General features: G+C 34.9%; 1 protein-coding gene across 2 annotated transcripts in view; it reads right to left on the bottom strand.

The window, feature by feature from the left end:
• Positions 1-13,367, bottom strand: part of PDCD6IP (programmed cell death 6 interacting protein) — a 69,373-nt gene that overhangs the window by 40,906 nt on the left and 15,100 nt on the right. The window contains exons 3-7 of one of the 2 annotated variants that reach the window (XM_069473382.1): positions 12,966-13,035; positions 6,397-6,524; positions 4,117-4,270; positions 2,870-2,970; positions 436-567 (exon numbers count right to left, since the gene is read on the bottom strand). In XM_069473382.1, the coding sequence (XP_069329483.1) occupies positions 436-567; positions 2,870-2,970; positions 4,117-4,270; positions 6,397-6,524; positions 12,966-13,035 (585 nt within the window). The remainder of the gene's footprint in view (positions 1-435; positions 568-2,869; positions 2,971-4,116; positions 4,271-6,396; positions 6,525-12,965; positions 13,036-13,367) is intronic. The other variant, XM_069473381.1, reaches the window with a different exon arrangement.

Genomic DNA, 13,367 nt, shown 5'->3' with positions numbered 1-13,367 from the left:
CAATGAAAAAAATCATAGATAACACAAATGGAAAAAGCATCCTATGCTCATGGATTGGAAGAAGCAGTATTGCTAAAAAGTCCATACTATACAAAGTAATCCACAGATTCAATGCAATTCCTATCAAAATACCAACTTCATTTTTCACACAATTAGAAAAAACAACCCTAAAATTTGTCTGGAACCAAAAAAAAAAAAGACAAATAGCCAAAGCAATCCTAAGCAAAAAGAACAAATCTGGAGGCATGACATTAACCGACTTCAAATTATGCTACATAGCAATAGTAACCAAAACAGCATGGTACTGGCATAAAAGTAGTCACATAGACCAATGGAACAGAACTGAAAACCCAGAAATAAAGATCAGTTGGGAATCTCACTGGGAAAAAAAATGGAGATCCAAGTTACTTAAATATTTATCACGAAAAGACTCACCTGTAACCTTGCAATCTCTTCTCCAAATTTCTTCTGCTGTTTTGCCAAGATAGACTGGTGGTACTCAGCATTGGCCTGCATGATACAGTGCTTTGCAGCCAAGACAGGGAACACCTCCTGGAAATAAAAATACTGACCAGGGGAGAGTCCAACCAGACAAACCACCACAGACAACATGGGATGCAGGAAGAAAAAGGAAAAGGAGACAGAAATTAGAATCACCCAATTAATGATTTAGAGATAGGTTAGTCATTAGGTGTAAACAGAGAAGACCACATGATTTTACATGGATTTCAGTCTATGAATTCAATTTTGTTTTCTTCCAATTAAAATTAAGGTTTTCTAAAGCTATTAATTGAATCCAATTTAGGCTTTTATAATTTTCTTTAATTGAGCCATGAAGTCAACATTTTGTTTACAAGGAAGAAAGAAAAGCATGCATTATTAGAAAGAGAAGTAGAATGGACATTCACAGAGGAATATCAAGCATAGGACTTTAGAAGCTTTCTTATGAGTCCTTACCCAGCCCTTAGAGTTAACTAAACCATCACTACTCACATATACTAGTGAAATTGCTCTATAGCTGACTGTTTCATCATGTTTAAAAGATAAAAGACAATAAAGTAAGTTCTCACTTTAATTCATATCCTAAGAGAGTTCTAATAAAGATGTTTTCAGCCATATAAATATGATTTAGTGTCATATAAACACTAACACTTCAGTATCACATCCTCAAAAACACATCACAGACAAATGCACTAAATTTATGACTAATGATATAAGAGTGTCTTTTTGTGCTAATTCGTTTTGAAAATAACACCAGTCTAAATTAATTTTAAAAGATCCAAAGACATGAACCAGAAAAGCAGTTTTATCAGTAGAGGCTCTTTTAAAAATGCCAAATCATACTTTGCAACCTCATTGTTAAGGAAGTACAAGATATAAAAAATCCAAGAAATATACTAGACAATCACTGTCTAGACAAAAATATAAGAAAATCAAAAACTAAATTACTACCTTGTATGCTTTCCTGTCTCCAAGTGAATAATTTCCTAGCTTCCTGGATCACTACTTGCAGATATTCCAGTTTTATGACTAGAATATGAAAATACCTTATGAGCTTTATTAGCAAAAAGGGAAAAATAAACGACATCTAAATCTCAAACTGCACTCATGCCAGTTCTCAAGGTAAGGCTGGAGCAAATTGGTACTTAAACAGGAGATTTTCAAGGAATACCAGGAATGCTGCAGAGGTAGCTTCCAAGTCTTTGTAGGTGACATTCTTCTCTCGGTGACAGGACTGACCTAATGGCCCAACGGGATGTAACGGTACACTGTGCAGCTGAACATGAAGTCTTTCAGATGAAAAAAAGATGAGAGGAGATCCCAAGTCTCTTTTTTAAGAGTAAGGCTATTAATACCCAAGAGTCCTGGACAAATTTCTATTAGGCTCTTGGTATATTTTAAATCCTCAGGAATCTTCACATTAATTCCTTATTGTTCATTTTCTAACATGTACTGTTGATGCACTTATGTGCATTTTTACTTCACCCCAAAGTTGTCTCCAATTTTGTAACACACAAAGATTTCTGAATCAATAAACTCCTCTACAAAAAAATCTTGTAAGAAGTATCATATATAATCTCTAGTAAGCAGAGAAAAAAAAAAGTATCATATACTATCAATATAGATGAAACTAATTCCTTAAACATTTCTGAAGGAAAGTAGTTGAAACATGTATTTCATTCTAAGTTTTCTTTTTTAATCATTCCAAATTTACTTGTTAGTCTAGTCATCTGCTTTGCCATTTACAAATGATCATCACTGAACAGTCTTTTCAATTGCCACTTCAGAAAAGTTTACATTAAAACAATACTTCCTGTGATATGTGGTTTAAGATGGTTGCTTTTCCTTAGCTGTTCATTAGCAGCCCAATTTTCTATCCCTGTTGGCAAAATTTAATTCTAAACAAAGTATCGGATGAATTTAAGTTTTCTTTTCCTTTTTCCTTTATGTCTGTTTTTGCGCTTTAAGACTCATCTTTAAGAAAACAGGACAATAATTAAAAGTGTAAATAATCAACATGCTCAAGTATATACATGCTTGTACCAAATCACCAATGATTTAGAACTACATAATGCCTTGATCTGATAAAATTATTGAAAACAGATGGTCAAAGTTTTCCAGAAAGAGTTTAGCTTGGAAAAACAAGTTTAGTAAAGGGTAAAGACAAAAGCATCCCCTAGAAATAAAAGAACTGTTCATGCATCTTAAATTTAGAAACTATTTCTACAAATATATTCTTCTAATGTCTCTAATAAAATTTCAAATTTCTTTATAGTACATAATTTTCAACTTGCTTCTTGTACACAAAAATGTCTAAATACTTCCACATGCAAAATAACCCAAGTGTTTATAAAAAACAATAACTGACCTTGGGGAGAGTATCTTTGTATTGACACTGTTTGAAAGCATCACCAAAATAATCTGCAGCCTGATTAGCCAATTTAGCTATGATGGCATCTTTCATCTTATCTGGAATAAAATATTAAATTAACCATTATAATTAAAATAAATATGAGATAATCTGATACGACTCAGTATAAACACTGAGATCACAAGTTTGTACACTTATTTTAAAAAGTCCTTACTGATGAAATCAAGTCTTCTGCATAAAACTTAGTTATTCCATGGGCAAATCCAAGGAGACAGAAATTAGATTAGTGGTTGCCAGCAGCTGGGTGAAGGTGGGAATGAGGATTGACTGCTAACAGTTGGGGTGAAGATAATGTTCTACAGTAAGACAGTGGTGATGGCTACAAAACTCTGTGAATATACTAAAAACCCTGAATTGTATACTTTAAAATGGTGAATTTTAGTGTATATGAATTCTATCTCAATATAAGCTGTTATTTTAAAAGAAAAAATTATTCTAGTTTGTATTTCTTCCACATAATGACTGCTCTCTCGTTTTCAATTTCTCTGTACTTACATATACAGCCCATATTCCAATCTCTCATACTAACTTATATACCTTGTAAGAATTGTTCTTATTCCCTCATTCGCAGGGCCAGTGACTCTTCTGCCTGGATGACCCCTTCTTGTCATTTAGGTCAAGTTTAAACAGGACCTCCTCAAAGAAAGCCTTCTTGACTAATGAATCTATTAATAAAATTAGCATGACTCCCACTACATCCCTACCCCATCGCCATACCACCAGTCACTATCACATAATCCATTCTCAAAATTTTTTCATAGAAATTACTACCCTCTGAAATTACCCTGGCTAATTAATTCTTGCTTATTATCTCCCCCACACTAGGAAGCTTCCTAAAAACAAGACCCTTGCTTGTCTGCTAACATTATCTAGAAACTATAACAGTGACTGGCACACAGTAAGTACCCAATAAATATTTGCTGAAAAAAATGTCTGACATATTACAAACATATATAAGTACCATTCCAGAATTTAATGTTTAAAGACAATAGCTAACTATTCCCTAAGACTTCAAACACAGCCTACATTCAAGTTCAGAAAAGGAGGTCTGAAATTTTTCAATAATCCATGTAACAATTAAGGAAAGCTCTACATTGAGCATGTTATATTCTAATCACCTTCTTAGTTTAAAAGCCTATCACTTCTTTTCACATGCAACAAAATGGAGGACAAATTTGAGTTACCTCTTGTAGCTTTTAAAAAAAATACTTCTTGGGCCTGTGCCAGCATAATAAGACTGAGGGTCCCAACAGTATCTGGAGATATGTCCACGGTAGGCTCTCGACTTAAGGCAGATAAAACCGTCTCTTTAATATGTAAAAAGGCACCACTAGCAAACTAGAGGAGGGAAAAAAAAATTTCTTTAAAATCTATAGGAACTTGGCAAGATTTAATTTTCTACTGCTACACACGAAAATCATTTCAAATGTGAACTCAGTGAAGTTACTATATTTAAACTTTTATATTGTTGCAAAACTGATCAAAAACATCTGACCTACAGACAATAGGTATCCTTCCAAAACTCTATAGAGTAATAAGAGATTTAACAAAGATTAAAAGTAATTTACAGGGGAAAACACAATAAATGAGACAAATTGATTAAGCTTATTTTTTAGATATATTACCTCAAAACTAACATGAAAATAGAGGCAGGGATAAACATTAAAATGTTTTACTGAAATGCTCTTGCTTTGGTCCTAAACAAATTCATTGTTCAAATAATTAAACATGCTGTACCTTAGGTGAAACCCCAAATAGTAAATACACTTAGTCCTCTGAGAAACAGCATTATTATGCTAACGACTTCTGTTTGGGCTTCAAAACTCCCTAGTGAAATGCTCCCCATTTCATCTTTCATCCCAATTATATTTTGTTGAGTTAATACTAAAATAACTTTGCTTTTATGAAACAAATGATAGTTAAGAAAAAAGTAGTAGCAGTCAGTCTGGAATTAAAAGGTATCATGGATTAGATTAAGTAGTCTACACAGAGATAGCTCAAAGTTAAATGTATTGAAATGAACATCATGTTTTCTGTAGTCATGAAGTATTGTAAAACTAGAGTATCCGCAAGGAATGACCAGCTGACCTTGTTTAGTAAACTAAGAGAATCTTATACTAGGACAGCAAGGGATCTGAGTCTCTCATTTACAGAAGAGGAACTGGAAGCCTAAAGAGATTAAAGAACTTGTCTAGGGGCACAAAGCTTCTAGTGGCAAGCAGCACAGACAAGGACCCAGGTAGAATACCACCAGTTCTCTTTCCAGGATACCAGGTGACCTGCTGTGAACACTCAAGGAATGGAATGTTTCCTCAATAATTCAGAATGACCTCTGAGATCTCACATGCCAATTAACTGAGTTACAGTTAACAGAAAAGTAAATAAAATATTACTGCATTTTCTCATTTTAAAATATTTGCCATTTATGGCCTCCAACAGAAATCGCATGTGTACATAATGTTTGTCATCTATGCCCATCCAAAATTGCACGGCAAACCACAATTTGGAGCACATTGTTTGTTTAAAGTATATTTTCCTTTCACTTTCCCAGAACAGTACCCCTCACCTCTCTCCTGAACTTAAACAACGGGAAACATCAGACTCTATTTCTGAGACAGGCAAATTTCATGGAGACAGTGGAAGGACCACTTGCAATGACATGAAATTTGGAATCAGAACACCTGAAACCCAAATGGACTGCATTATTAATACTTCTGACCTTTAGTCTCGTCTGAAAAATGGGAATGGCATTACATGACACACATCACAAGGTTTATCCGAGAGTTAAATAATATACATGGAAATACTTTGTAAACTGTAATATAAAATATGAAAACATGATTATATGACATTACTTAACAATGATCATTTACTGTTCTTTTAACTGAAACAAAAAAATAAAAGCTGAGTAAATAATAACCAACTGCCACAAAATAACATGCCACATTAGTAAATGATTAGTCCCTAAAATATAGGTTTGGCCAACTTAAGAACATGACCACATTTAAATATGACCTCTCCACAAGTCTCAAAGTTAAACTTTTATTTTCTTGCGAATAGGTCTTAATTTTTATGACACCAGTAAAATCTGAGGTGTGTCTTACTCTAACAAAATAAAAATAATGTACAAATTTTTATCATTGATTTAAAAGGGATTTACCACAAATGTCTGAAATTTAATCTTATACACTTAATCATTTGTTCAACCAACATTTACTGAGCCTCTATTATGTGCCAGGCACTGTGCTAGGTGCTTGGTATAAAATGATGAGGAAAAATAGACCTGGTCTATAGGTACTTTATCTAAAGCCTTCAACCTTAAGAATCAATTCATTTAAAAAGTGCATTACTCTTCAAGAAAACATCTGTTGTATAAAGAAGAATCTACAAACCTAAGTTCAAATTATTTTCCATTGAATCCAAATTAGTGTTGATCGTTATGTATAAACTACTTTTCTGCATACCTGGTAATGCTTAGCAGCGGTTTTCAATCCTTCATCATTATCCAGGTTCTGATCTGCTGCAATCTGGCTAGCTAAAGCTGCACAATTGAACAACACACAGCTCTTTTCATATCCTAAGCTTGCAAGAGCTGCAAAAAATTGAGAAGGAAAAAATCATCAGATTATTTTTTTCTAAAAGAAATGAATGTTTCGAAGAAAAATACTATGACCTCTATCCCAATGGCTCTCACAAAAACAAGTTTCCAGACCTGTTTTCTCATCTATCGTATGCTCCCATATTTCAAGCTGCCCTGTCAGGCATTAATTTGTACAACAATATTCCCCAACATTTAAAACTCTAAAGATCAACAAATTATTCTTCCTCTCCTTCCCTTTACTTCCACATTTCTATGTTCAGTTTCAAAATATAAAATCATTCTCATGTCATTTCTCATTTAATTTCTTAAATTCAAATAAATTCTTTCCATTTTTCCACCACCTCTCAAAATTACATCATTTAATCCAGTTCCTCATTACTGCAAACCTAAGTCAATGTAAGTTCCTAGCTAGGCTTCCATGCTTCTCTCTCTCATGTCAATATGTTTCTCAAAGGGCTAGCAAATCAGTTTAGCTAAAATGTGACTCTGATCAAGAATCTACCCACCTCACATCCATCAAGACACTATGGATGTTACTATAAAAAAAAAAAAAAAACCAGAAAATAACAAGTGTTGACAACACAGAAAAATTGGGCCAGGTGCAGTGGCTCATGCCTGTAATCCTAGCATTTTGGGAGGCCAAAGCAGAAGGATCACTGGAGTCCAGGAGTTCAAAACCAGCATGGCCAACACAGCAAGACCCTATCTCTACAAAAAAATAAACAAAAAATCAGCCAGGCATAGTGGCATATACCTGTGGTCCTAGGTACTAGGGAGGATGAGGCAGGAGGATCACGCAAGCCTGAGAGTTTAAGGCTGCAGTGAGCTGCTGTGATCACACCACTACACTCCAGCCTGGGCAACAGAGCGACACCCAGTCGCAAAGAAACTGGAACCCTTGTTCACTGCTAATGGGAATGTAAAATGGCACAAAACAATATGGCATAAGGTAGGTCCTCAAAAAATTAAAAATAAAATTACCATATAATCCAACAATTCCACTTCTGGGTATATACTCAAAAGAACTGAAAGTAGTCTCAAAGAGATATATGTACACCCATGTTCATACCAGCATTATTCATAATACCCAAACGGTGAAAGCAACCCAAGTGTCTACCAACTGACAACTTGGACAAAATGGATAAAGAAAATGAGATATATACATACAATGGAATATTATTCAATCTAAAAAAAGGAAGTATAACATGGATGAACCTTGAGGACGTTAGGCTAAGTGAAATAAGCGAGTCACGAAAAGACAAATAGTACATGATTCCACTTATATGAGGTACCTAGAATAGTCAAATTCATAAAACAGAAAGCAGCATGAATGGTAGTTACAGGGACTGGGGCTGAACAGGGCTACTGTTTAATGAGCACAGAGTTTCAGATTTGCAAGATGAAAAAGTTCTGGAGATCTATTTCACAACAATGTGAATACATCTAATACTACTGAACTGTATGCTTAAAAATGGTTAATAGGCCGGGCGCGGTGGCTCACGCCTGTAATCCTAGCACTCTGGGAGGCCGAGGCGGGTGGATCGCTCGAGGTCAGGAGTTCGAGACCAGCCTGAGCAAGAGTGAGACCCCGTCTCTACTAAAAATAGAAAGAAATTATATGGACAACTAAAATATATATATACAAAAAATTAGCCGGGCATGGTGGTGCATGCCTGTAGTCCCAGCTACTCGGGAGGCTGAGGCAGGAGGATCGCTTAAGCCCAGGAGTTTGAGGTTGCTGTGAGCTAGGCTGACGCCACGGCACTCACTCTAGCCCGGGCAACAGAGTGAGACTCTGTCTCAAAAAAAAAAATAAATTAAAAAAAAAAAAAAAAATGGTTAATAAATTTTATGTCATGTGTTTCTTGAAACAATTTTTGAAAAAAGGCAAATACTATATGATTCTACTTATATGAAATACCTGGAGTAATTAAAGTCAGAGACATAAAGTAGAATGGTGGTTTGCCAGGGGCTGATAAGAAGGGAAGAATGGGAAATTATCATTTAATGGGCAGAGTTTCAGTTTTGTAAATGAGAAAGAATTCTAGAGATGACGGTGGTAATGTTTGTACAATAATGTGAATATATTCAAAATCACTGAAGTATATACTTAAAAATGGTTAAGATGGTATATTACAGATATTTTATCAGAATTAAAAATAAATTAAAAAAAAAGAATATACAATAGTTCCCTATTACTCATAGAATTCAATCACAGTGGAATTCAAGTTCTTGCATAATGGGTCAGGCATTGACCACCAGGCAAAGAAAGGCTCCTTACAAAAAACACTGAACAAACCATATAGGAGAACCAGAACAAGACTAGAGCTGCATGTTTGTGCTACAGAGTAGTACCAAAAAGTAAAGCCTTCCTTGTTACAGTATTGTAGGAGCCTCCCTTGGAATAATGACCAGTTTTCAACTTGCTTCCAAACCAATTCTAGCCTTCTCATTCTTAAGTGAAGCAGATAGAAACACCAGCTCCTCTGACCTACTTTCTTACATAAATATTAATACATAGAAAATCTAGAATAATCAGGATCTGAAGAAAGCTTGCAGCAAAATAAAAGAAGATCAAGGTAAACTGAAAAAGTGAGATGAAAGTAAACAAAGATAATTCCAGTAATAAAAGACAATATTCCAGACATCATAAACAGCATCCTTAAAGAGATTCAAAGGTGCATTCATGAACAAAAACAGGATATTAATTTTCAAAAATTAGTGAATAAGAAAAAGCTCCTGGAAATCAAAAACTTGATCACCAGAATTTTTCAAAAGAAGTGTTAGAAAATATCTAGGCAGCCTCCCAAATAATAGAACATAAAATGAAAGAAAAGAAAAATATTAAGAATTATGAGTGAATAACTCAGAACATCCAACTAATAAAGTATTCCAAAGAGAGGAGGGAAAAAAGAGACAAGAAAATTGTCAAAGGAATAGAAGAAAACTTCCTAGCACTGAAGGGAAATACAAGTGTTCAAACTAAAAGGGCCAACAATAAACGTCCTACACAAAGAATAAAATGAGATCTGATTAGGTCTTTTGAGATTTCTAAACACAAAGAATAAAGAAACATTGTAAAAATCTTCCCAGGAGAAAAGAAATAGGTCACCTACAAAAGAACAAAAATCAGACTTCATCAGTAACACTGGATACTAAAAGGCATGGGAAGAACAATGCCTTCAAGTTCTGAAGAAATATAATTTTAATTAATTTTGCCAGGGTTGGTGGCTCACACCTGTAATCCCAGCATTTTGGGAGGCTGAGGCAGAAGGATAACTTGAAGCCAGAAATTCATGACCAGCCTGGGCAACATAGCAAGACCCCATCTCTACAAAAAATTTAAAAAATTAATGAGGCATGGTGGCACACACCTCTAGTCCTAGCTACTCAGGAAGCTGAAGCAGGAGGATCACCTGAGCCCTGGAGTTTACAGTGAGTTTATGGTGAGCTGTGATTATGCCACTGCACACACTCCAGCCTGGCGGAGTGAGACCCTGTTTCTAAAAAAAAAAAAAAAAACAAATTAGCTGTGTGCAATGATGTGCACCTGTAGTCTCAGCTACTTGGGAGACTGAGACAGGAAGATCACTTGAGCCCAGGAGTTCAAGGCTGCAGTGAGCTATGATCATGCCACTGCACTCTAGAGCCTGAGTGACAAAGCAAGAACCTGTCACAAAAAATAAAAAATAAAAGAGTTTTCGACAGAGAATCACTCGGCCTCCATTGTGGAAAACAGACCATAGGGAATCAACAGACTGGTGGAAGCAGGAGATTAGACAGGTAACTGCTGCAGTAAGATGCTAAGAGGTGATGGTGGCTCAGATCAGAATGGCAGCAGTGGAGGTGCTAAGAAGTAACTGAATTTTGAATATACTTTAAAGGAAAATCTAATAGGGTTTGTCGATGAATTAATTGGATGTAGGGAATGAAGTGAGACAGAGTCAGGGATGACTCCAAAGTTTTTACCTAAGTACTTAGGTGCCACAATTTCAAACCAAATTTGTGTTATGGCAGAATACAGACATTTTCAGAAAGAAGAGATTCAGAAAGTAGACCTTTTCTCAAAAAGTTACTTAAGCATATATCCCAGCAAAAGAGGAAGACACAATATTCAAAAAACAATGCCTTTAACCTAAGGGAGCAGTGACCGTCAAGGATAATAGCTATCCAGCAGCTTTAGTGGGCAAGCAATCTAGAGTCAAGCAAGAAAACACAAGAGGCCATAAAGGGAGTCTCTTGGGAAAAGGCAGACTCTAGAGAAACAGATTGGAAAACCTTGAGAGTAGGATAAAAGCACACAATGTGTCTGGTATGGGAGCAATTAAAACCTCTAAACACACACACACACACACACACACACACAGAGCAGTAAAAAAAAGTCATGGACTAAATATGAAGCAACTGGACCACTATACGACAGAAAGCTTCAAGAGGAATGAAATATATTCCAAGCAATAGATAAAAGTAAACTTTTTACACACCAGGTACATATCCAGTCTATTATATTGCCCATAAATACTATTATACTATCACATCTGGCATTCTGTATCTTCATCTTTAAAGATAAATCAGTATCATTAACATTTTTCCCCAGGTAATTCCAGTATGTAGCCAGGTTTGGGAATCACTGGACCTTTGAAACTCTTCCGGCATTCACTTCCTTGTCTCTATTTTTCTCTGGTTCCTGTAAGATCTGAAAGCTTTTTTCCAACCGCATTCGCAGAACCTCTTCCTCTGTTTCCCCTGAATATTATATTTTTTTGCTCTGGCTTTCACACTTTTCTCAGTCTATTATCTGCCAGAATAGATAAATTTATTATTACCTAATGATATTCCCAAATCTGTATCTCTTCCTTTTCTGTGCTTTAATCCATTATTTCCAAATGCCAGAGAAATTTCTACCCAAACAGAATACAGAAAAGTACAACTCAACCTGTCTATTGAAAGGAATAAACATCTCCAACAGGTCAAACCACGTTATAAATCTCAGAATCAACCCTCAATTCCTACTCTTCCCTCAGACTGAGAGTCAGCAAATCCAGTCAATTTCACCTCTAAAATGTCTCTCAAATCCATCTTTTCTCCTCTGACCCACATATACTACCTTGTCTAACCTTATCTTCTCTCATCAGTCTCCTAACTGGTCTGTTTCTCTCTAGTCCCTAAAGTCAGGCTTCCTGGATTCATATCCCAGCTTCATTAAATCCTAACCATACGACCTTAGAAAAATCACTTCATCTTTCTCAGCCAGTGTGCTCAACTGGTAATAATAATGTCTTTCCTCATTAAGCTACCAGAGAATTCAGTAAGATAATATATGTAAAGCCCCTCCCACAGTGTCTGAGTAGAATAATCAGTCAATAAACATTAGCTATTAATATATAAGAGGGAAAGAGTACAAATTCGGGAGTATAACATTCACAACTCTTCACAGTTTACTTTCCAATATCATCACCCTCAATAATCCCCAATCGACCTATGGTTTCAAGTCATAATTATTATAATATCTACTATATAATATTATATTTCCATATTCTCACCTATACATAAGTACATGTCTTACATATACACACCTTATATAAGAGATACAGATATATAATAAATATATGTAGATATATCATATGAACTATACAATATATATCTATACCTCTTATGAGGTATGTAAAATGTTTATGTATACCTTAATATGTATTATACAAGACATACTATAATATATGCTATATAAGATATATATACATATATGCCTTATATAAGTATGCCTTATATAGTATATATAATATATGTGTTACATTATATTATACATTAGTATTCATTGCTGTTAATACTTACTGAGCACTATTCTAAGGACTTTACATGTATTCACTCATTTAATACACTTAAGATCCCAATGAGATAAATAGTATTTAACCCCACTTCACAGATAAGAAAATTAAGGCACAGAGAGGTTATCTTGCTCAGGCTAATAGAGCAAAAAGCCTTTGCCCTTCTGACCTTTGGTTATGACATTAACCTATAATATTGTCTATGTGGAAAAAACAAATTCATCCTTCAAGGCCTAACTCAAACATTGCTTGCTTTCAACAAGTAGAATTAACGTCTTCCTCATCCAACAAGTAGAATTAACTTCTTCCTCATCTATGCTCTCATGAGTTCATTCACAGGCTGATATAGTACTATAGTACATTTTACAATGATCAGCTGTTTTCCCAACCAGACTAAACAACTATCTTACTCATTTTTATAACTAGGACAGTGCCTGGCAAGGTATAGGCTCTCTACAAATATCTCAAAATTGCATTGAAAGTTGAAGTTAAAAAGAAAATGAGATGTAAAATATTTTAGTATTTACAAAGGGTCATCAGGAGAGCAAACTTAAAAACCAAAAACAATGTAAAGTTATTTAGACCAAGTTCCCTATCATTTACATACCCAATTTCACAGATCCTCCAAAAAGTGAACCTTTATCGAAAGCATCCTTCCAGGTAAATGTCAAGCAGATCTGGAGAGAATGAGAGAAAACAGAAAATTATTTTACCTTCCTGGATCTCATTAAATATTCAGTCTCTTTTGAAGAAAAATCCACAATCAGGAAAAGGACAAAAAAGCTCAACCTATCTAAAACATTATCTCATCTAACAAACTCCTTTTTCTTCTCCAAGACCATAAACTAAAATACTGGTGCTGGGATATTTCAAATGGTCATTCTGCCTCAGTAATCATAAACATTATCTTATTCATCTTCACAAACACAAAATGGCTTTAATAGAACAAGTTAACAAAATGCTTAGAAAATAAGACAAGAGAAGCAAAGACAATAAATAAAATAAGTAC

This window comes from Eulemur rufifrons, chromosome 7 (assembly GCF_041146395.1).
Source record: "Eulemur rufifrons isolate Redbay chromosome 7, OSU_ERuf_1, whole genome shotgun sequence".
NCBI lineage: Eukaryota > Metazoa > Chordata > Mammalia > Primates > Lemuridae > Eulemur > Eulemur rufifrons.
Note: the sequence above shows the minus strand (reverse complement) of the source record. Positions and strands in the feature narration are given on the sequence as shown.